Source organism: Temnothorax longispinosus, chromosome 12, assembly GCF_030848805.1.
Source record: "Temnothorax longispinosus isolate EJ_2023e chromosome 12, Tlon_JGU_v1, whole genome shotgun sequence".
Lineage (NCBI taxonomy): Eukaryota > Metazoa > Arthropoda > Insecta > Hymenoptera > Formicidae > Temnothorax > Temnothorax longispinosus.
Genome location: NC_092369.1, coordinates 9243605 through 9269337, shown reverse-complemented (window position 1 = coordinate 9269337; position 25733 = coordinate 9243605). Strand labels below are relative to the sequence as shown.

The following is a 25733-nucleotide window of genomic DNA, read 5'->3' as shown; positions in this document are numbered from 1 at the left end:
TTTTTTCAGAATCAGAGCTCAAGAGGACGCAAGAGGACGTATGTATATTGGTTATTTAAAAGTTTATTTTAATATAATGTTATATTTGATTGTATATTTATTTTCTATAACTGCAAGCTAATAATCTATTCGTAAATAAGTTTACGAGTGGAGGGGCGATTGTTCGAATACCCCTTTTTTTGTTACGACAAGGCCGCGACGAATTCTCAAGTTAATTAATTGTTATAAACGAACGGAGAGGAAAAAAGATGCGTTATGTCTTTCCTCCTCTGCTCCATGAATATTCTCTGCTGATTCTTCGTTGGACACGACCACGTCGGAAGCGTGAATCGCGCGTTCTATTTGCCGCGCGCTATTCTCTGGCACGCAATAACTCTCCGTCGCGACGCGGCAGGAAAGGGAGTGCAACGCGTAGCGAGCTTTACGTAACTGCATAACGTTTTAATAAGTGGCCAAATTACCGTTCCGGACGCACATAATCCGACGGTTTTAAAAACTCGCCAAACAGCGCGGGGGTGAGAGACAGAGAGAGAGAGAGAGAGATAGTCCAGCGATGTAGCCCGCGGCGGGAGAGGGTGGCATGGGAGGGTGGCGCATAGGAAGGAACTCTTTATGCGAGCCCGACAACCCGCGAACTCGGCGCGGAGCGTAATTTGCTTTAGTGCCGTCGCGTAAATTTCAGGATGATGAGAACGTACGGGCGCCGCTTAACCCGTTCTTCTTCCGGCTGGGATGGGACGGGGGATAGAACGAAGTTTCAGAACCGCTAATGCGGTCAGTTATCGAATGGGCTCGCCCGGAATCCGCGTAACGCCCGCGGAATTTGCCTGCGATAAAAAAAAAGCCCGCCGGTCAATCCTCTCCTGGTCAATTCGTCGCGAGCACCCACATCACACACACGTACACGCACACGCGTACACACGTTCCGGCTCCATTATCGCGTCGTAAAGCAATTTGAAAATCCGAGCCGGTTTGAGCCCGCGCACAATTTCCTGAACGGGGCTCGGCCTTGGGAATACAACGGCTGTTCGAACGGTTTTTCTTTCCCGCGGGGTGCGAAAGAAGCGGAGATTAAAGATTAACGTTCGGTCGGTGCGACTGCGGTGCACAAACGTGTCATGCGGCTCGCGTATAATGTCACGGCACGGCACGGCAGCGAAGCGCCATCGAAATAGGTAATAATTGAACCGCCCCTGTGGCGATGATCGAACGGATATGTTCCGCGATGTATGCGAGCATGTAACTATGTATGAAGATTTCGCCGCGCGCGCTTCGCTCCAATGTCAATCGAGGGAGATTTTTATTCGCTCGTTACATTTTGCCAATTGCCGTAGGGCATTCGATGTTGACGATATTTAACGAATATCGAGATGATAATCAGTTTTTACTGTCACATTAGCCTCTTTGGATGTTTATGCTAGTCGGCTAGCGTGCTGCTGTGATCGTTTCGTTAAAATGATAAATTATAAATATATAAATACAATATTCACGTATTTATGAGCATTGGAAATGACATTTGATACGTATGTGAACATTTACGCGATGTGGCGAAGTGCAGGATAAATATTCCATCGTACGTGAAAAATTAAAAATGGACGAAGTTATCCATCCGCTGTGTGTTATAAAATAACGCGACGGTTGTGCGTTTGAAATCGGTAGCGCTTCGCGCCGTTGTTCGACTAATAATTGAACACTTCGGCGAAACCAAATCGTCATATGACTAGAATGTTGCTAGGCACATTTCGCGAACAACGTACAAGCGGAATTTAGATTTCACCGTCGACGAGGACCCCATTTTCGCGTGCACACGCGCCCGATGAATTTTTCAGCCGGCAACAATCGTACTGCTTTAGTATATGGGCGCGCACGCTCATGGGGCATTAACTTCAAAAGGGTCATTCGCGCGAGCTAAACAAGCAGTAAAAAAGTCGGGGTTTGCGCGCACGTTGCCCATGTATCCCTCCCTTTCCTGTGTCCGAGGGAAATGCGTTGGAATTTCACGGCGAGATTTCGTGGCCGTGCCGGGGATACATTTGTTCGCGCTCGCTCGCTATCGAATGTATAGTCGCGAGCTTGTATTTCATCGGGCGGGCCATGAAATCGTGGCGTTACGAAGCCTCACCGAAATTCGAGAATGCCCGAAAATAGACAACGCAGCTCCGCTACCAATATGGTATCACGACGCACGCGTCTGTGGAAAGGCGATAAGAGCAGCCGACCCCACTTATCTGGCACACACGTTTTAATGGCGCGCCATTTTCGTTTGCATCTGCGACTCGGATAATCGCTGGTTGGTTAACACATTTCTGCAAACCTGCGTGAAATTATCACGTGCACATAAATGGGATGAAAGTTTTAATTCTTGAGATGTGCGATATCGTAAAATTTATAGATTGTGGTTCAATACGAATGATTGAAATCTTTTATTATGCTCGTACTTGATGGGCATATCGGGAAACGTCAAATAGAGATGGCAAAATAGAAGCATGCTTTATAGTTTACAGATCACTAAACGGATGAAGTGGGATAAGTTTCATACATTTCTGGCAGAGTACAGCACGTACAAGAGCCAGAATTACATGGGACGGTATTAAGAGAGGGGACGATATTCCGGTTGCCTTCGTGAATAATGCATATCTTACTACCCTCAAACACTACTGCGCGCGGAGACGAGATCGGATACGTAATAAAGCTTTGAAGACCTTTAGACATGATTTTATATTTTATAGCGATTTTACACATTCCACTTTTTATGTTCATGCCAGATGAGTCATAGAAATATTACTTTCGCAAAACTGATCGTTCCCATTGAGAATGATAAAAAGAATCTTGGTTTATTTTTATTTTTTAATTTATTTTAGATAATCACCCAAATGGGTACATCATTTTAGACGCAATATATGAAATAAAAGAAATGTTTTATTTTAATTTTTTTTTAGAATTTTTATTTTCATAGAAAGCGTTTTATGGATCTTTTTTGAAACACAAAAGGGCTTAGAAGACATAAAGACATAACTTTTTCCATTTCAACTTTCAGTCGATATATGTAACATCCCTTTTGGGCTTTTGCGTTGTTTATGTTGTAATTTGAAATTTTGAGAAGGCTATGAATATGCTTATAAAAAGCTTTTTTATATTTAGAAATATTATATAGATTTTATTATTCCACTTTAATGTAGACCGCGAGGTTTTATTTATTCGTATCATTGAGGATACCAATCTAAAAGATAAAATGTGTTTTTAATATTTAAAAAATTCCACTAAAGCGTGAATTTAATACGTATCAACGTATATATACGTGCACAAGCACGAAAAAGTTTATTTATTAAATGCATTGCATGAGAAGCTTATTGTACAGTATTACATATAAATGCTAATATTTTCATGCATAGTACATTCATGCGCACCATCGCACAACTTGCTTATTATATAGCATCACTGAAACATTGTTTTTATCATACTTTGATGCTTATGCGCAGCGTTAATTGTTCATCGCTATTTGTGATCTCTTTCGTACACAATAAAATCATAGTTTCTATAAAAATTATGTTTATAAATTTATATAAAATTGGAGAAATAAGTAATATTTGTGTAAAGCAATTGTGACACATACACAGGCCATATTCTTCTAAAATCTAAAACATACTTTGATGTAGTTTCTTCTAGATATTTGTTTTTTTTGGACTTAGAAAATATAAAACCATTGATTACGAAATATGCAGATGAAACGTATAAAATAAATTTAGAGTATATTTTACATCTAGGACATTCTATTAATTTTTTTATTTTTTCGTATTATAATCATTAGAATGATTATTCGTATAAACTAATAATAAAGTAAATTCTATGATTCATATTATTTAATTTAAAACGTCTATGTCCATACTATCATTTATCTCTTTTCGTTCGCATTAATTTCGGCCGAATATCGAAAGCTCGATCGAAAGGTATAATCTCGTCGATTTTCCAACCAAACACCAGTTGCAAATGGTTCTGTGGAACAGACGTAACCGTGTCGTTGATGATGCGGGACTCGGGGAAAAATCACGCGCATCACCAGCTGGCCAGATGTTGACGACGTCGCGGTATTACTCGAGAACTAATTGCCCTCGTATTATCTTCGTTCTGCGAAACCTCCATTCGCCAGGCCGCCATTCCCGTAATCAGCCGGGCGCAGACCTGTCTATCATAGTCCTCCAGGTGGGAGCGTTGTAATTTGCAAGCCGATATCAGAACGGCATCGTGTTTACTGTTACATCTGTCAAGCTAATGGACCTAGATTAGGGCTGAACCCGTTATCATTGTCCCATTCCCTGTCTTTCTATCGCGACCGTGCGTCCTGTTCGCGAAATCCTGAGTGACTCGTTAATCCGTCGTCCGGAAAGCCCATGTTATCACCGATAACACTGTCATTTTTGACAGTCAGTATTATTCCGTCAGTTACGGAGTCGAGCATCGAGCGAGTTGCAATGCCGGTAAGAAGCTTAAATCGAAATGTCGCTTGTATTGCCGACCTGCGCAGCGATCAGCCTATAGCTCTTTCTCGTTCGTGTAAATGTGCAGGAATACATCCACACGCAATTATGCAGTTGTTTGCACAAACATTTACAAAGTAAAACGTGTTACCGCATTTACAAATTGTTCACGTAAAGTCGAGCGTAAAGTTGAGTATAGCTTACACAAATATTTACGGTGTTGAAATGTGCTTTGAAATTTGTACAGCTTAGTGAAAATGACGTCAGTGACGAAGTCTGTAACTTGTTATTGCCCGTTGGTTTAGTTAGCAGAGTTATCACAAATGACTAGATGCGTAGATCACAAAGTTCAACATAACATATGTTAAGTTATAAATTTCCATTATGATATGATATTCTTTAACAGAAATGTTATTCGATTTACAAGATGTACGTTATTAATATATTTTATTAATTAATTTTGTAATTTTAACTTTTAACACACAATAATTATAAAATTCAAAGTTTATAATACCTATATAAAATTTTTCAATTACATTTTATGTTGTTCGTAGGAAACTGTAGTAATAAATATAGTATTGCATGAATTCTATGACTTTTTTTTATCAAGAAGTTAAGATTTTTATGTAAGGAAAAACTAAAATCTGTTATAGTAAAATAATAATAGGTACTGTAAGTCGAATAAATAAAGGATTTTGATTTACCGTTTTTGTTAGAAAATAGAACTTAACGACGTAAACATTTGGAAATTACATTTTAATAATGAATATTCTACTGATCAGTACAACTTTAGCACACGTAATCTGTTAAATATACCTGCAAAATATAACTTGCAAAATAAATTAGTGGATTCGAGAAGATTTGATTAAATCTAAATTTGAAGCATGTTATTTCCGTTCGTTCAAGTAAACCATGAATCGTCGGAGTCGTTGACTGAAATAAACGCGACGACGAACGCAAATTAAGTATGAACAAGACCAATACGTCTCGCCATAATATTGCGTAATGACCAATGAGCAATTTGCTGCCAACACAATTGTATGTTTTTCTCAATTTTAAAGCTGAATTAATTAGAATTGTTGATTTTCAAAGAAATTACGCTGTTCACGGATATTAAAGAGGATATTGTTCTCGATCTTGTCGGAGTTTGTAATATCAACCACGTTTTCTCAGATTTTATTGTCGCGAAATTCTCATAATAACGGATTTTCTATTTTCACATCATACCTACTTCCTGCCTGCTTTCTCTCTCGCTCGTTTTATTCTCGTTAAAACCCTTTTTCGCTATGGGACGCACGTCATCCTATTCCAATACGAGATTTTCGCAGCTGGTGCGACATTAAATATTTAATGGTTCAGATAAATGTTTGATGCGACAGCTCAGGATCGAGATGCAGATGCAAATTCGCTCGATAGTCTGAATTCTTTCGCTAGCGAATCTCGTTTGGGAGTTCAGCGGAAATTCTGGGGGAAAGGGGGGGGGCGAAGGCATTGCTCTGGTCGTTTCAGCGAAATCGATATCGCAAGCGAGCATCCGTATCGCCGACGTGAATTATTACGCGAGGCGTTCAGCAAATTGTCTTATCGCGTGGCGCGCATTTGACAGTGACACAATTCTTGTGAGACGTAATATTTATATTAAAAGTCCACTCGATCAATCTACGTCAGGAGCTTAAAAACAAATTTACTATACCGCTGAATATTAATTGCCTCGATTTGCTCGGACGAATTGCTTCATCGTGTTCTTGCGCGAGTCACCGTAAATTGTTGCTTGGAGGGAAAACTTCAGCAATTAGTTCTTCAACCCTTTCAGATGACGCTATGAAAGTAAAATATCACAAAAATCCCATTTTAATCTCCAGGTAATATTAGCAACGTGTAAACGATTATCAAAGTGTATAAAAAATAATATTATATTAAATAATATTTTAGTAACATATTTTTAAGTAAAAGTTATCGTATTTGCATTTTATATTTATATGCAATGTCTATATTATACAATAATTGATAATCAGAATTTTGACTAATTTTCCTGCATAGTATACTACGTAAATAATTATAAAATTCTAAGTACATTGGTTATTAATACGTTAAACACGAAATGCTTTTTAAAAAGAGTTCAGGTCGAAGTAAATTACTTTTATTCTTCAAATAAACATTAAAAATAACTCTTTTAAATGGATTTATTAAATACAAATTTTCCTGAAAAAAATTATACAATTTGCATGTAATAACTACAATTTTTAAGAAATAAAAAATAATAATATAATGGAAAAATAGAAAAATTATTTGAGTTATCTCAGGTGATTTATAAAATAAAGCGCAAAGTACACGATAATAGTTTATCCATTGTTTCAATTACAGAAAATAAAAGATATATTTAGCGAAAATTTATTTTACAGAACATTAAGTATTTCGAGACAGCAACAATTCAGCTGGCACGCGGCCTTGATACTTGTTTTTTATAACGTACAGCGCGCTCGCGCTGGCGCGGCGTGTATACAAAGTCGCTGTTATCATTTGACCTCGAGAGTCGAATAGACAGGTAGGAGCTCGAGCCGCTCCTTGTATTGTCGCATTACTCCTTAAGGCTCAGTCACAATGAGAGGAATAAGGAATAAGATAAAGGAATTAGAAATAAGGCATTAGAAATTAGAAATAGGCATTAGGAATTAGAAATAAGGCATGTTGCATCTCACTTTAATGTACGTGTACTGAAGTGAGATGCGACATTCTCTTATTCCTTATTCCTTTATCTTATTCCTTATTTCTTTCATTGTGACTGAGCCCTTACTCCTCGCGACGTAGGCGCGACAAGTGCCACGAGACGACAAACGCGATCAATCCTTGTGAATATAATTAGCGAATAATAGTTCTTGCAGTTAATTAACTTCCATGATTAAGGGATCGTAAGCTCTTCACGATTACTTATCGAAATAGATATGTATTTCGTGCGTAATCTATTCATCTATAAAACCCCTAAAGTAAAAACGAAAACAATGATAGGAAATAGAAATTATGAATCATTATTTAACGATATTTACGAGTTATAACTATTTTTCTAGAAATGTTTGAATCTTGTATTACCATCTGAATTCTTAATCGAATCTATTAAATACTTTCGAAATAAAAGCGCGAGGTGACATACAAATCGTATGATTTAAGGAACGAAAAAACCATTTGATCATATCAGTGATTTATTAATATAGAAGTCGGGCATTTGTGTGTATCGAAATGTATACCAAATTTTGATTGCACATTTTTGGACAGTTCATTACATGTTTTAATTAACCATAGGTTTGTCGACCATATTTTATCGCGCACAATATGAGTGTAAAGTTTATGATGCCATACATCTCGATATTTTGATTAAATCTTCCATCGATCCTGGTTTATCCATTGCGTTAATTTGTGAGACCTTTGCCGGTATCGAGCGGGTTGTAGTCCCATGAGATTGGTATGTTTTCTCGCGTTATTTTTTCGTCACAATGTAATAAAGTGCACGTCGGGATACAATTAACGTCGGGAGTGCCGTGCGAAGTACCGTATTCTGGTGTGATTACTGCGCACGTGATCGTAATTAACTCTATTTTCGCGAGTGTTGTGTGAATGCTACGAAGGAACAAGGAGAAATTGAGAGGAGGAGGAGTGGCCCGGATTGACATCGGGCGACAGCAGAGTAATCTTGGGGTGAATGATTTATTATATGTATTACTTTATTTATTACGTAGCAAAATTAATTATTTTATGAAAGCAACAATTATTTCTCAAAATACTAATTCTTTTGAGCGTTGCTATAATTTAAATATATTTGTATATTACAGATAAATGTCGTTATGCTAAAAAACTCTGCTATTGCGCATTGTATCTGTGAGTAATAAATTATATTTTATTTTAATTTAAGATAATAGATATGTAAAAATTTAAATAAGATATTTGTAAATGTATCTATGTATCTATCAAATTACAAGTTCCACATTGTATTATAAATAAATATAACAAGTGATTAAATATGTCGTTTCTTAAAATGCGAATCAAGATGACGTGACATTTAATAAAGTATTTTGTTATAAAATGAAATATCTTTTTATATAATTATCTCAGGGTTAATAAGAGATAAAAATCGATAATAGATGGCAAATTGATACGTTTAGTTTTTAATTAATGAATTGTATCTCTTATAGTCGAAACTTATTGCAACCTCGACATTTTCGTGTCAAGATTTCTTATTCTAATCTAAAGAATTCGCTATTAAAGTATTGCGTAATGGTTATTAGACATTTTACATATGTTTTCTTGTAAAAGTTATGGATTGACAAATCAAATCATGTTGAATCGTATGTACATATGATAGTAATTTGCTAAGGTAGCTTTAACATACCGCAGGCGCAATCCGTAAACTCAAACAACCGCGGTTGCATCTAATCGGCGGAAGGCATACAGAGACACGGTTCGTGTTTAAATTCACAGAGAGCTTAAATTTCATCTTTGAAGACCCACCATGTCGCAAATGCCTAAACATGAATTTTAAAATGTACGCGCAAATAAATACACGTGCATGGTAGTTTTATTTTATTGGTTGCATATTAGAACGATTACAATTCACAAAACGTAAGTCAAATAAAAATATTAATGGATAATAATTAAACAAAGAAATATTTCAAAATTATACTGAATATTAATCTTTTATTCGTTGATTATTTTATTTTTAAACTAATAGCAGGATGCCATACAGGCATACAATAATACATTATCTTATATTTATAATCTTTTAATTTATACAGAACTAATAGTTCTAACACTAACACGTATTATACTCTGCATTTCGTAGGAAACAAATTATTTTTTATAATAAAATATGATACTAGAATCGAGAATAAGATGATAAATGCTTCCATAGCTTAATAAATTTAAATTCATTGTTGCGATACTCTGAATCTTTCATATATTTGTTTTTTTAAATTATTAGAAAAAAAAATTTCATGTGATCTGTATAGCTGTCTCATGCATATAGCTGTCAAATCAAGATTTCTAATATCGACAATTCAAAGTTTATTTGACCTACCGGAATTATTACAGAAAATATGCTATTGCTTGAAATTTCGTGAACATATTAAAACTAAAAATAAACTTATGATTTATGCGAAATCCTTTATTCTTATATTAAAACATGTTTTATTTTAATATTTGTTAAAAAGAAACCGTGATCATGAACCTATAGTGTATTACAGCGTAGGGAATTAATCGTATGACGAACGTAATTTATTACAAACAGTTTTATAATAGTTTTAAATTAAAACTGTCACCAATAAATTTTGATTATCACATGCATGACGGCATAGGAAATTTCTGATTAAATCTGCTGTGGAGACGCGTGAAATTAGCATCAAATGCTCTATGCGTTGTAATTGACATGGAAACCAAAATGTACTCACCAAAGCGTATAAGCATTAATGAAGTTTCCGCGAATTATTGCACTCTGTCACGTGCCAGTCAATTGTCGCGAAATAAACGCGCTATTTGCCATTTGCTTGTTATTGCTTCATTAATTGCAGGCGCGGCAAGTAAGCGGAAACACGCGTGGCGTATTATCTAATTTATCAGGGCGGCTTGTCCTCCGCAGATGCACGTCGATGAGAGGCGATTTGGGTCGTGCTGGGGCCAGTGATAAGCGCGCGGGGTGTTATTAATCTGCGCGAGCGCATCTCTCGCGAAATATGCGAATCTCTCCGCGAAGTAAAATAAAAGCGTGTATCCGGATACGCAGTATGCAGTACGGGTATCCGCGTTATTCGGGCGGTCGCGTCACAATGGCCGCAAGGCGATTATAAACTAGAGCAATTAATTATAAGTGGTCTCGCAGTATAACGACTTCATGCTGGAAATTCCGGCGTGTAACGCCGGTGCATACCGCGAATATTTGGTTTGCCATGAAACGCTTCAAGACCGGCCGTGCCTTCGTCTTCCGGTATGCGGTGAAACTGCAGTTCTCTGTTCTCTTCTATCCGCTTTCCACCCTCTTTGCACCCCACCCACACTCCTACCGCTATCTCTGTCTTCTCCAGTTGCGCGACGTATAGGTATTCTGTATCCATCGCGCTCATTCTCCTTCTTCGAGACGCCATTTATCAATTACAAGCAGCGAGCACCTGAGAATAAAACGTTGAAAAATTCCATTGTCAATGCCGGATTTTCGCTCCCTTGCTTGCATCTATTTCGCTGCCGCTTAAGTCGTCACGAAGCTTTTACGAGACTTTTACCTTGCGTGCAGAAGCAGCAGGAATCTCTGACAAAGGACGCACAGGAATGCTCGCGTTCCAAAGTCTAACGCGATTTCAGACGCCTTGTAATGCAGTTATCTTGTTAACTTCAACCGTTGCTTATTATCGTGCGCAGTTATCAATTTTCTGGCACATCTTTTGACGATATAGAAGTCGTCATTTAACGATTCGAAAATCTCTAATACGTTCATACAGATAGCAATTTGTTTATATATGTATATATGTACTTTTATAATAACAAATAAATATGAAAATATTTTATATCAAATAGATATTTATTTTTATACGCGCGGTATAATTTACCATCCGCGTTTTAAGAGAAGCTTTGATCGCTCTTTATGGTTTGGCTCGATTCAATGGCAGGATTCTGAGATTGATAAAGACCACCGCAACAAATTCGCTTATAAGAGGATCGATGAGCGCCGGTTTCAAATCATAAACGTAATAACGATAAAATGTCATTTTGCTGCGAGTGAGCCGGCGAACGTTTCCTGCGCGAAGGAAATAACGTATGTTCGGTTTTCCTAATCGGATGTTCGACTGGCTTTTCCGGGATAATAGCTCGAGCAGGCGGGATTACGGAGGGACAGAGCTTCGGATAACTTCCCTATCGCTTCGATAACTCTGTTCGATGGTCCGGACGAGCTGCCACCCTCGCAACCAGGATTTTATATATTCCTTCGAACGTAAGAATGCATGTAACCAAGTATAAACGTTTCAGTCGCACACTCGGTATTATTGATATTCAATTAACGCGCTTTGTTCTCCAAGTTGTGATCTTTACCTTAAAATATATTTAATAAAGAATTTTTAGAAAAAAAAAATATATATATATATGAAAATAAGATATATGTTGAATGTCGATTTTCACATTGAAGATGTAAAGTGGCAAATGGGGAATAATGCAGCAGCTTTAATCTAAGAAATGTCATATGTTATGAGCGAGACCTTTGTCATCGCATTGAAATTACGTCAACTACGAGCGAATAGTTATGTTAACTTGGCAACATCGTCCATAAAATCAGCCTCTAACGCGAACTATTCAGAGTACTCGGAGAAGCACCCTTACCTTATTGCTCGTTACCAAGTTTGAACCAAGATAAGCATTACGTACGCGTATTGACTTACAAGTAAACGTGGCCTTGGCCATGAGATAAGAATTAAACACACACACACATGTAGGAAATCAAAATTTGCAAAAAGAAATATACTTTCTAGTAACACTCCGTAATTATTAAAAACGAAATAAGAAAGAATAGCATTGCTCGTTAATGTTATCAGCAGCTTTTGAGTTATAAGCAATAGAGAATAAAGGATTGCAGTAATAAATGAAGAATTTTATGAATTAAACTTTAGAAAGGATTTAAATAAATTATAAAATCTTCTTTAGTTAATTTTAAACGAACTTCTTAACAGAATCTCTTACTTTGAACTAGATAAATTTAGAACAATGCGCAAGCTGTAGAAATTTGCAGTTTTATCACCTAGTTAAGCTTTTTTAAAAATATACGTTGATTGGAACGTAAATTGATAAATAGCATGAAATTTACTACATTTTGTGATTTATTATTTACAAACTTGATTAGTTACTCTGTTACTAAAATATTTACTGCTGAAAATTGAGAAGTTGTGAAACAAGATAACCTTCAACTGAATTTTTATTACGATAAGATTAATTACAGATTTTTAAAGAATTATAGCATCTATGAAAAATAGCGTATACTATTTTTAACACGGTTTACATACATATCTCTATTCGAATATTTATGAGTAATAACTTAAATATGTATATAATATACTTGTATTATTTATATTGTCATTGGGTTTACTACTTTCGAATTAACATGTATTTTTTGAAAAAAATTTAGTAATTGATGAGGTTGTAGAATCTTTTACAACTGCCGTATTATTTCATATATACTTATCTACATAAGTATAGACTAAAATCTCACTGTCTCAAAATTTACTCTTGTTTAATTTCGTGTTTGCTGATTTATAATACGATTTATGGAAGCGTGGCGTGTTAAAAAAGACGTCGTTGCGTTATTCTACAGAGATACAGGCATCGGTATCGTTACGGTAACGTCGTTGTTTCGAGTAGTATTGTTTCGGATTATTTCACACGGAGCTACGAGACGCTTTCATGTTTGAAATTCCCGTGCTACACCGACGGCGAACTGAATAAAAGGAAAATGAACCTAGCCACACCCAGTCAGTCTTCACATTCCGAGGCGTTCACCCTCGCCCCGGGAAATCACGGTAATCTCGAGTTTTTTTCAGGAAGAGATTCGTGCCCTCGTTGAAATAACCTTAAGAACTTTCACGGGCTTATCGTACAAATGCGACGGCTCCCGGCAAATAGTTCACGTTTAACATAATTGGCCTCGGAAAATGATTTGCATTAGTCCGCGTAAAATCTACGTTGTATAATAGCGATGTTTACGCGCTCTCTGATAAAACTGCATCGCTTAATAGCAAGAAATGTAGTATAGGAATTCGCAAGAAAGAGATGATAATGTGTTTTCTACGATGACGGAGTCACCGCAATTGCGTACAAGCAAGTGACCGTACATACCGCTTTGGCTATGTAGGACGTTTATGAATATGTGATGGCTGCGACCATGAGTACGCCTGGTGTTGCAGTTTGTCGAGCAAACTTTAAAACGTATGCAATTTTCCGTCATATCGCATTACGGGATATGCGCGAGGAAAAACAACGGCTCTCCAGCCCGCAATTTCGCCTTCGTACTGTTGCACACTTGTAACTCACGTATATTAAAATTACTAACGTTTTGCGGTTGAAGCGAAAATGCATTTGATGCACGTGAAATATACGCGCGAGGGAAGTAATCTGTTTTCTGAAATACGTATCTGAATATATTGTGTTACATTTCTGCAACGACACGCATGAAAGAGTCTTCGCGCAACTCGCGAATACCGCGCCGCGAGACCGACAAAGAAACGTTTTGCATAGATTGCAATTTTTATCCTTAAGGGCACTCAGACAAAAGTACGAGTTACGATAAAAAAATAATGGAAGAATTATGTATAGCTAATATAGCTGTGATCAGCTGTATTATTATAGAGTAATAATACAGAGACTGCTTTGCTTTATGATATAGAATAATGTAAGAGGGATAAAAAGCGTTCACAAAAGAAAACATTAAAAATATTTGAAAATATTTTATCTCTTTTATATTATATTATTTTTTTTAAATGTTTGATACCCTAGTTTGATCTTTAACAAACAAAATTTTATTATAATTGCTTAGGATTTTGAGAAAATCTGAAATTTGAACAGCTACTTGAATTTGATAAATAAAAAGCATAGCACACCTTAGTCATCTTGTAAGCATATATATGTCAAAAATAATCACATGTAATTTATTCTTTATTTTATTTAAAATTCTAAATTTTAAATGTTGCCATCTAAAAGAATATACTGACTTTTTAAAATAAATTAATTAGTTTATAGAAAAGTTAAGTATTATATACATTGTTGTTTTTGGATTGAAAAGAGAAGAGAGAGCTTAAAGAATGACGAGATTTGCTATTAATTGAACAACTATCTCGATTTTTAGTGAGTATTGTTAGAGTTACGTAATGTTTTCATATTATAAATGTATCTCATTAAAAATAATATCGATGATGATGTCATCAATATCGATATTTATAACGACTCAGCAGAATTTCGACGAGACGTGGATAAAAACTGCTGCACAGCAAAACCGCACAACTCGAGCAGAAGGTACTGATAGGACGCGTCAGCGTCTAAACTGTCTAAAGTATTTAACCGTGCCTAACTACTGCATGACATACGAGCGTGAAATTCCGTAGATACCGCGAAATAAAAAAAAATGTATGTTTTTTTACTTAAATATATCACCGTATGTCGGCGATGCTTCGTCTTTTCTAACTACAGGAACACCTGTATTATTAGAGGAGGTGCTTGCTGTTTATTCAATGCTTATAGCGCGAGCCAATTTATCTCGGACAAACGTCAAAGCCTTGTGCCTGAATAATGGTACGGTGGTTCGGATTGTGGTTAGACAATGACGTCCCAATGCTTTCCGTCTCATAGCCCCTTCGACCCCTAAAACAACCGAACGTACAACATGGCTTCGTGCACGGGCATGCTCGCTTATGAACGTACACGCTTACACATAGCTGGTCCAAACGTACACGCGAGCAGCCTCACGCTGTGCTTGCCTAATTAGTCGTCCTTATGCGACTCGTTTATCAAAGGTGCACGCACACGTTGTAGGATTCAGGTACCGTTCCCACCCGGTGAGAATTAATTGAAGGGCTCAATGCGGGACTGTCACGTTCGTCCGATTGACGTGGCTCTTCCAGTCAGCCCAGAGTCTAATTATTAGATACGTGAATATTACAGCGGACGTATAAATAAATACAGAGGGTATCGCGCTTGAGCGGGAATAAATTATTATGCAACCGCATACAAATCTGGTTAAGTGGGTGTCATTGAAATTCGCATATATCCGCCGCGGATTTTCCCAATTAAACAATACGTGTATCCATAACCGAAAGAATGCTGTATAAGCATGTTTATTAGTTTAACCATGTATTTAAACTGATGTGCCGCAATATACGCGTATAATCGATTATATTCCTGCATGCAAATTGACTTTGCATGAGTTTGACAAATGTAATGCTTTCATGTGATCCACCTCAGAACATTATGACATAGTTAAATAGATTTAATCGACGTTACAATGTTCCTTCGAGTTATATCAAATTACCTGTTAACTATGTCAATTACATTAACGATTAAATGAAATAAGTGTAAGCAAATTAGTTTTCAATTTGGAAGATAAAAAATTTATTTTTTGGTATACAAATGTGCATGTGATGTTATTTTCTCTTATGCGCATGCACAAATATTATTATTACAGTCATGCAATCATATTTTATATTTATTTCTGTTCATTATTTATATATAAATAATTATTTATATACGCGAGGGAGACGTAAACAATTTACTAATTTACATATTAACTAGATAATTAACTCATTGGAATATTGGTACAACAAATATTACGCATTCGTAAACTTGCGTTGTGAACATAAAGTGATTAATAACATTAATCATTTTTGGAATGTGACATGCATTTGTACAGTAACAATAATCTATTGGTAAAAAAATAATTTTTTAAATGTAAATATCAATTATTAGAAACGCAATTATTCTTGATTACATTGAGTTATTTTTGTAGATAATTAGGTACTTTTATTTGGAATCACTATTCCATTTATTATTTTAGCATTAAACTATAAAGGAATGTACATTTATTATTCTGCGAGACGTGGAAAGAGATGTTGCGAAAATGAGTTTGTTTTTCTCATATGAAAATGATAGCAGATACATGTTGCGGTAACAGCACGCAAATTGGACGCGCGGTTTTCCATGTTCTTATGAGTGAGATACACACAACACACGCACAGCTGTGCAAATCGTCTATCTCTTATACTGCTTTCGATTTCGCCATTTTGCGAAGAATCTTTTCGCCGTCGTCTCTACGATTCAGAATCGATAACTTCTTACGAGGCAGATTTTACGATGCATTCGGAACTATTGCGCCGCGTGCAATAGGACGCGCCGCGCGTTGATATTGTCAGAGGATATAACAGAGGTCCCTTCCACGATGCGCATTATATTACCGGCATAATATTATCGCTCTGTTGTAACGCGCCCGTGACGGCCGTTAAGGTCTATATAGTAAGATCGCCTGGTGCCTGGATCGGGGCTCGCGGGTGGACGAGCATGCGTGAAGGGCTAAACAACAGTCTAATTATTAACGAAGTTTCTAAGTTTTCTCCTAAGTTTGTGTTCGTTTGCTTCTTCGCATTGCGCTCTGGCACGTTAGATCGCAAACGGGGTAACATGATTACCGCATTGAATGCCGCGGTTCTTTCGTGAACGTAGTACCATTTCCGACACAGACGAGAAAACGTGCAGGGAAAATCTTCCTGAATTTGCAAATTCTGCACATATGCAAGTGTAAAAAGATTAAGGATTAGAACATATGGTTTAAATCAGACATGGTTTAAACGCTGAAGAAAACTTTATATGCTCTTGCATGTGGATACTAGATTAACCCATTAAGACCTAGGAGGACCCTACGTGCCTTTCTGTTTTAAATCCCTGTAACTCGGGTCCTAATCAAAGTTTTTAAACAGCAATTGGTATCTAGGGAGTTGCTCTTTCCCAAAAATCTAGTCGGTGATGGGGTGGGATATCTGAAAAAAAAGATATAAAATGGAAAGTGAGTGAGTTGAAAGTATAAAAAAATAAGTAATAAATAATTTTTTCTACTTTTTTTTAGTAGAATAAATCGATGTAATTAGGGTAAACTCGGGTAAGATGGCTATACAAAAAAGATGGCCAACCCATGTTCATTCGACGTTTCTGGGGATCTAGATTGAAAGAACATAGGTTGGCCATCTTTCCTGTATGGCCATATTACCCGAGTTTACCCTATTATTTGAGTGATCTTTATAATAAAAATTCTACTGAAAAAGGCGAAATTATTTATTAGTTAAATATTTATCAATAAAAAGGCAGGAGTTATTTATTTTTTTACCTCTATTTTCAATCTTTAGATAAAAATTTTAAAAAATTTCTGAAAATTTTGATTAGTAGATATCATAAAAATTAGCTATAATTTTATTGTAACATATATTATTTGGCAAATATATAGTTTTTTTTTTAAAGCGACGTTATTCGCAAATAATAGAATTAGGTTTATTATAAACGAATCTTATAAATTTTTTATCTTGTAGTACATTTTATGTTTTTTTTTTTTATAAAGGATAAATCTATGCGTGTAAAAAAGCCCAATCTGTAAAACATGGAAGCTAGATATCACGCAAGTATTGTTGTTATTTATTCACCGTTCTAATTGGTTGCCAATCATATGATTCGGCCGAGTAAATTTGGGTAGATTCTGTTGGTTCGACAGCTTGACATTTAACGATTAAATACCGTAAAATGATTGATTGAGAGCGAATAAAAAAAATAACGTTTAAAAAATAAAATCTAGATAGAGGAAATGTAGCAAAAAATAATTTGAATCATGTCTAGAATGATGATTTTATTCTGATTGTGAGTTAAATACATACGCGGTTATAATGTTTGACAATTTCATATACGCATGATATATAGACGCGAAAGAAGTAGAAAATTAAGTTCGCGAATTCCAGTGCGTACATATACGAGATTAAAGAATGAGTTCATTGTTAAGAGAGTTTTCAAGTTTACCCGTTTGCTCTCGTGTTTCTTCGTGCTGCATTCGCAGCGTACGCTCGCGTTAGAGCGCATAAAAGCTTGGTACTTAGAGGCAAGGCGAATAAAGAGGCAGTGCGATTCTTTTCTCAGCACCCAGCAACCGTACCACAGAGTGAGGCGCAGTCGAAGCTTTTGGACGCCTCTTAGCGCTTTCGCAGAAAATCGAATTACTCCTTTCGCGTTTGCGGCCCGCCGACGGCAGGAAATGAGCATCCAGTCCTTCACTGGGAATGGGCATTTTCCGGAGCGGCTTCGACGTCTAGGACGACCTCCGCGACGTCTCGCTCGATCTCCGCGTAATTTGATTTTATCGCGGACGCGAATCTAAAAACAAAACGATCGTAGCGTTTTTCTTTTCCGACGGACAGCCCGCAAGCTAGAAGTTGTACGTGGTAGATTATAGCCGGCTTCCGCGGCTTTAAAACTATAGGCGCAATTCTACAAACATTGCCGGGATAAACTTTATTTAAAAACAATTTGCGAATACAGATATAGTATATTCCAGTACATCACATTGATGTTCACATGTGCACTAAATTTAATAATGAAATCTCTCTGCAGGTTATCATATTTACTTGTTTATATCGTTCATTTATATTTACAATTTTTCTTATTATTTTTTTAAATCGCTAAAGAGACGTACGTTTAATTCACGGAATTACATACAATTAAAAATATTAAAATATACAGCTTTACTTCATTTTATATGAAAAGTAGTAATTAGATTACATACATTATTTAAGAATATACTTAATACATGCGTTAGTATATTACTGTTTCTTTTCCTCGTGTCTCTAATAAGTATTTAGTAATTGTCTGAAAGATAGTGATTGATATAAATGAACGATATGACGGTGGTTGTGAGTTGTGACAATGCTATTACTTTTATTTTTGTGCTTTAGTATATAATATTAATCTTTTAGACACGAACAATAATCTCTAAGTACCGGACAATCGATACGTGATATGACAGTAATGAATTAATCTAATTTTGGAGTTATTACATTAAGATACAATATCGTATATTTCAGGTGTTCCAGGTTTCTCGCATTATTTTAATAAACATCTTGTAAAATTAAATTCCTGTTATTTTTCTGTTATTCCGTTGCGTTATTTGCGTTATTACATTGATATCATTCAACAATACTAAATATTGCAAACGCTTAGCGACATATAAATGATTCTAAACAGAACCGGATCATAATCAGTTGCGCGCATTACGTTTTCACATATATTCCTGTTTTCAATATTTACTTATTTAAATAATTAAACATATATTGTATTCTGTTTGTTATCGTGTTCTTTGCAATTCAAACCACATCGTCAATCTATTAGTTTATACATGTATTTCTATATTAATAATATATGTGTGATGGAGGCGCGATTGTAAACAAATATTTTTGATTAGCCGAAAATGGTGCAAGATATATACGAATATTTGACGTTGAAGTGAGATTATTTATTGCTTTGTCTGACGTTTTAATAAAATAATTAGATAAAATCTTTACAATGAGGAGCTTTAATTAGAACATATAATTTGGACAATACCTATAGTTTCCTTTTTGGAGACTCGCGCCTCCATTGTGCGAAACTTCGCTTAAAAGACCTACAGAAGCACCTACAACGGTACCAGAATATGTGCGACGAGGCAAGTGTAGTAGAAATGTTGTCGGCTTTACCTTACCCGCGGGTGAAAGGTAGAGAATGTTGCAGAAAGAAGAAAGGGGAACAGAGAACGGAAAGGGAAGCGCGACGAAAAGAGACAGGGAGTGGAGGGGAGTTAGAAACACGTTTCGCTTCCTGCCGTCACCTTGAAGCCATCTCTTACCGGTTTACGAGGGCACCCACGAAAGTTTCGGTACACTTGCACTTAGAGTCATCCTTGGGGATAGAGCGCGATACAGGTACTGTGTAATGCCTGTTACGAATACTGGCCCGAGAGCTGTGGGTTGGGTTTATGACTTGCACTACTCGTTCGCATGCCACCGAAAGACGTGAAACGCTTAAACTCCTCTTACAACCTTTTTGATGGCGACTTCCATTCTAGTTGTAGTATATCGCGCTAACGATTTCTCGGTTCGTGACTTGGAACCAATTTCAACGTTGGCGCATATCGCTCGTTGTTTCGTAATTTTTGATTTGACAGTTCTCGTGACGCGAGACGCGACCACGACGCTGAAAAAAGTAAACCGCGTTCGTTACGATCGAACAACGATGCGTCCAACTTCGTTAAGCTTGAAACAGCATGTGCAAGCGAAATAGGAGCTTTACGTAGAGCTTTCCGACCTCGTTAGGGGTCTAGCCTTCGTCTAAAGGAATTGATAAACGAGGATATCTACTGATTGATCGACAGTCTGTTAAAGTAGTCCCCGCACGTGTAGGTTGCCCTGATGCGGTGAATCACAGGTCACGAAATCTTATCATCTGACACGGAAAAGTGGATAATCTTTTTCACCGTCGGACTGACGATCGATTTCAAGCTATTTTCACTCGCCACAGATTGAAAAGCAACGTTTCGATTGAACATGTAATTTTACTCTGTACAACAAGTTCAGTGGAGAAAAACTTTCTTATGGACGTGAAATTCATGGCTGACCATATGACAAGTTTTACTACTTACAATAACGAAAGCATAAACATGATTTTGTATCAGATGTACTTAAAAATTTTTGATTTCATATATAGTTAATATATAAATTATGCTTTATATTTTTTTAAATTTTGTTTAAGATATATTTATATATTTAAATAATCGAACTCTAGTTGCATAATTATTACATGTATTACATGTATATACATAATCATATTTGCATATGTAATAATCATGAAATTTAAATTTAATTATATATTTAAATAAAAATTTTAAACAAAATTTAAATAATATGAAACATAATTTATATAATTATATGTGTGCATAATGAATGTATATTGCGGCACTCCACTCCACCCCTAAAAAATTTTAGCTACATGAATATTTATATATGTGTAAACAATATGAATCATACATGTGTACAATATTATTTTTAGTTAAACACAAATATAAGCTCAAAAATAAAATTATTTCTAAAATCAACTCAACGCGATTACATAAACGACACGATACATTGTGATGTTTAAATACAAGACAACTTCTGCTCTTGCTAAGATAACTTTCATGCGATAACATGATAATATCTATATATACTCATTAAGCACTACGTCGGATCGATAAGAAGTCGAAAGTGCAGTCGTGTTATACATTTGTAATAAATTTTGGCATTCTGAGGAAGCAGCCGCTGATTGTATAAACAGAAACATAATCCGGCGTCTACTTGTTTAACGCGGGACGTTCGATCATTTATCTATCCTAAGGGGACTCCGGTGGTCGGATACCATGCAACTGACGTTGGTGTCTACGTGTGTTTCTCGCTATCCTAAGAACGTGTCTCCAGTACGAGGAAGGCGGGTCTTACGGTTTGTGATGGCGGAGGGCACGTGAACCCCGACGGGCGCATGCGAACCACCAACCCTAAAGCTCACGGCAGACCAGAAAGGATCACGCTCTCCCTCTCTCCCTCTCTCTCTCTCTCTCTCTCTCTCTCTCTCTCTCTCTCTCCCCTCTCTCTCTCTCTCTTTCTCTCTCGCGCTCTCTCTCGCTCTCTCTCCATCTCTCCATCTCTCCCTATCTCTCCCTATCTCTCCCTACCGCTCTTTCTTACCCTCTCTTTTACTCCAGCCGCCACCGAGCCGGGTAAACCCCTCGTGTGTCAGTCCGCACCGAGATTCCGGCGCGAATCGTCTTTTCCCGTCGCGGCGTCACGCCAAGTTCTAGATGGATGTCGCTGATCCGCATTATTGTGTCAGCGATTTACGTCGTCGCGCAGGTGTTCCTCGCTCGTCCATCCCTCGTGGAAGGTCAGTGATGATGAAGTTCGTCGTATGCTAACATTGAGAATAATCGCTGTCTGCTTAAGTTTGAAAGGAGCACGTTCTGTGCGTGGATAGGGCTCTACGTGACTTATTCAGGTTTATACAGCGTTGTGAATCAATTCCGCAAAGTTTGTTTCGGCCACTCCGCAAAGTTAATGTTAATTACATCGTAAAATTGCCACATGGTATATTGCGATGTTTGCTGTAATATACGTTTTTTCGTAATTACAACTCTTATATAGTGCTCTTATTATGTATTTCTCTATACATAGGTGGCATAAGTTTATCCTAAAGTTATAAACGCGAACGTGTGCAAAAGATGTAAGAAACAAATAAAAGCGGTGGGTGAGTTATCATTAGAACTTGATTCGTTCTGTAAACGTTTCTTGTATAAGATACTTGCTTTAGTCAGGAACATATTCTCGGTGCATCACATTAAACTATGCCGCATTATGTAGATGTAGGCAATAGAAATTACACAAATATTAATAATTGAATATTATATAATTATATTTCGAAAATATTTAGGTTTAAATTTAAAAATTTACTTCAAAAATAAAAAGAAAACACATTTTTTCCTTTTTTAAATACGCTTACATCTATAATTGTTTTGACTCGTTTGTGATGTTACGAGTTTATACTATGATTATGAGATAAACGATTTGTAGGAGAATAACATTTTTAAGAGCATAACGAAATATTTTATTGAACGCACATACGGATATCCTAATCTCTTTTAATACCATCAAATATTGGTTGGAAAACAGATTGGCACATCATTTTGTGCAGATGTCGAGATTGTATAATTCCGGGATTTGAGTTGGCCGGTAACTTTTGGCAGTTTGCGTGTTACAGGATTTCAGCATTAATTTAATGACATGCCATAACACGCCGCGATGCGAGCAAAGTAACGACGCGTCATGCACGATAAACTGTACATGATAGGTACACGACACTTTCATTTTATTTATACAATCTGCTTCTGCCAAGAAGAAGCGACTTAACAGCGCGTGTCTTATAAGTTTTCCAACTGTTAAAAATTAAAGGTGTATTCAAATTAAATTTATCAATGACTTACAAACATTTTGATGTTAAATAATATTTTTTTTAATCTGATGAAAACTAACGTTGTGTTCGATGAATCCTTTTCTTTTAATTAAGTACTGCAGTTGCTATATTTTACATATTTTAAGTTAAATTTGCGAGTTGCCACGAATTAGATTGCCTATCAAGTTAAATTTCTTATCAACGCAGATTATACAATTATCAAGCAGTGTGTCGGTTTATACAGACAAAAAGTATCGCGTACGTCTGTGATAACGTTATCATGAGAAATTTAATTTCTCTTTCATGTTTCTACATAGTCTACTTTTACTCCAGCTTTCGGAATCAAGATAAAATTCTCCAGGTAAAGTCAGCGCTAGCACAAAGAACACGCAAAAACTTCTCTTGATTTATCTACGATCGCGTTTTTAACGAAACTCAAGAATATAGTCGATGTATGTACACATCGGGGTGTGGTGGATACCTTACCCACCGATTGGCCCGAGCCCTCGATTCTTCTTGCCGCGCGCGATTATCCCCCAATATCCTGATACATTATTTATCCCCATCTATAAAACCTCAGAGTTTTCATGAAAAAAGGCGAAAAACCTTCCCCACCAGGGAATTTTTTTCTCAATCCCTGGCACGATCCTTCCCCGCCGACAATAACGAACGGACGAGACGACGAGTGCGAGTGAAGCTTTTCTACCTTCCTCATCGTCCTTTTTCTCTTTGCTCACTTCGCTTCCTTTTCTCGGCGAGCTCGTTCCACCTACCGAAAGCCTTCCCACATTGACTGCCAAAAAAGCCTTGGCAACGGCACGACACTCATTTAATTTAAGGATAACAAAGCGCTATCCGAGACAAATCCCCGGATTAGTTTTACGGCGTTCCTATTTACACTTCAGTTAGAGGATCACTGTGTTTCACATTTCTCTATACGTATATTTCACCGCGGCGCAACATTTCCATATATATGTTGAATAAACAAAATTATCAGGCAACGTTGTAATGTAGATTGTAAAATTTATGCATATATCTGACGGTTTGTGAATTAAAAATTACTTTTTTTACATAATCCTGAATATCGTTGACACGATCTCGAGAACTTAACAAATAATAGAAGATTAGTAATCATTGTATCGTTATAATCGTTAATCATTGTTATTACATATAAAGAGTCAATTAAATTATCGAAATATTTCTGATAAACAATCGATTTGCGATGTATTAGAACTTTTAATAATTTACAAATGTTTTCATTTATTATATTGCATTTTACAATAATAATAAAGGACTCAAAATATATTAATTAAAATGTTAATGAATTAATTGACATTTATTTTAAGTTTTAATTAATTAAGTGAAATTAATTAAAATGTGTTTATATAAATATATTTTAATACGTATATATATATATATATATATATATATATATATATATATATATATATATAAATTTAATTTAGAAATCTCTTTTTCTCTCTTTTTTTCTCTAATTTCAATTTGAAAAGAAAACTGTTACATTAAATTTCAAAAACTTAATGTAATAGTTTTCTTTTCAAATGAACAATGGAATATTATTTTTTAATCAATGTTAAATCTTAAGAAAATAGTAATTTTAGACTCTAGTTATTTTGGAAGAGATATATCTCTTATAATATTTAAATATTAGAGAAAAATCATTTATCTAATTTGTTCTGACAAAAAGAAAGTAATGCTAAAATAGTTTTGTTATAAAATCTATGTAGCACATATAGAAATGATTATATTCAGGCAAGCTGTAATCTTTAAATATTAGAAATGTCATCTCGAGGCACCTTATCAAAGTTATCACCGATATTGTTGAAATTACCGTCAATAACGTTGCACAGACCATGAATCACATTCCATGTGCTTCGACCTTACGCATACCCAAATTAGATTGGCCATGATTGACTCATTCGAATCGATGCGCACCATTGTTCGCTGCATGCCATTGTATGCATGTTGTATGGTGCGGAGCGGTCATTAATATACAACGCTACAAGGCGCCATTCAAGGATGAAAATTAGATGAGAGTTCTACCGAGATATTGATTCAACGAATTTCTATAAGATGATGCGATAAGATCACGATACTATGTGCAAGAGCAGAATAACATTAGTTAAATTAGTAAAATTAGCTTTTCTAAGTTCCAAGTCTACTTTAAACAATTTACAATTTACGTTAGATTTCAGAATAGAATTTCATTTATAATTTTATACGCCGTGTATTTTGATACGCGAATGTAATTTGATATATATTTTATATATGTATCCTGATTCTTCGTATTACACGGTATATAAATTTTAAATAGAATTAATAAAAAAATGATTGCAGTATAGAAACAATGAAAATAACTGTTTTATTAATATAAATCGTACATTAATAAATTGTAAATGTATACAAGTATTATTAACATTAAGATTCTTCTTGGTTTTTAATAATTAATAAATATGCTAATCTCGTAATAGCGAATAATATATTAATTAGTAATAATAAGAATATATTTACAATTGTTTGCTTTAATAATAATTAAAAAGCAATTATCATATAAGTTATAGGAGTCATTATGGTACACGCGTGTATAATAAAGGTATTTGTGTCGTTGTGTTTATGCACGAAATTTAGATTTTGCAAATAGAAAATAACGTAGCAAACAAACAATGATATCTAATTAATAATGATTAATATCCC

The 25733-nt window shown here is 35.8% G+C and overlaps 1 protein-coding gene across 7 annotated transcripts in view; it reads left to right on the top strand.

Moving 5' to 3' along the window:
• LOC139823441 (neurotrimin) overlaps window positions 1–25733 on the top strand; it is a 171637-nt gene that overhangs the window by 75055 nt on the left and 70849 nt on the right. For 3 of the 7 annotated variants that reach the window (XM_071796005.1, XM_071796003.1, XM_071796001.1), the window contains exon 1: window positions 21800–21956. The exons of 2 other annotated variants lie outside the window; for them this stretch is intronic. In XM_071796005.1, coding sequence (XP_071652106.1) covers window positions 21878–21956 — 79 coding nt within the window. In that variant the 5' untranslated portion in view covers window positions 21800–21877. Of the gene's footprint in view, window positions 1–21798; window positions 21957–25733 lie in introns of those variants that run through there. 2 more of the 7 variants (XM_071796007.1, XM_071796004.1) reach the window with 1 other exon arrangement.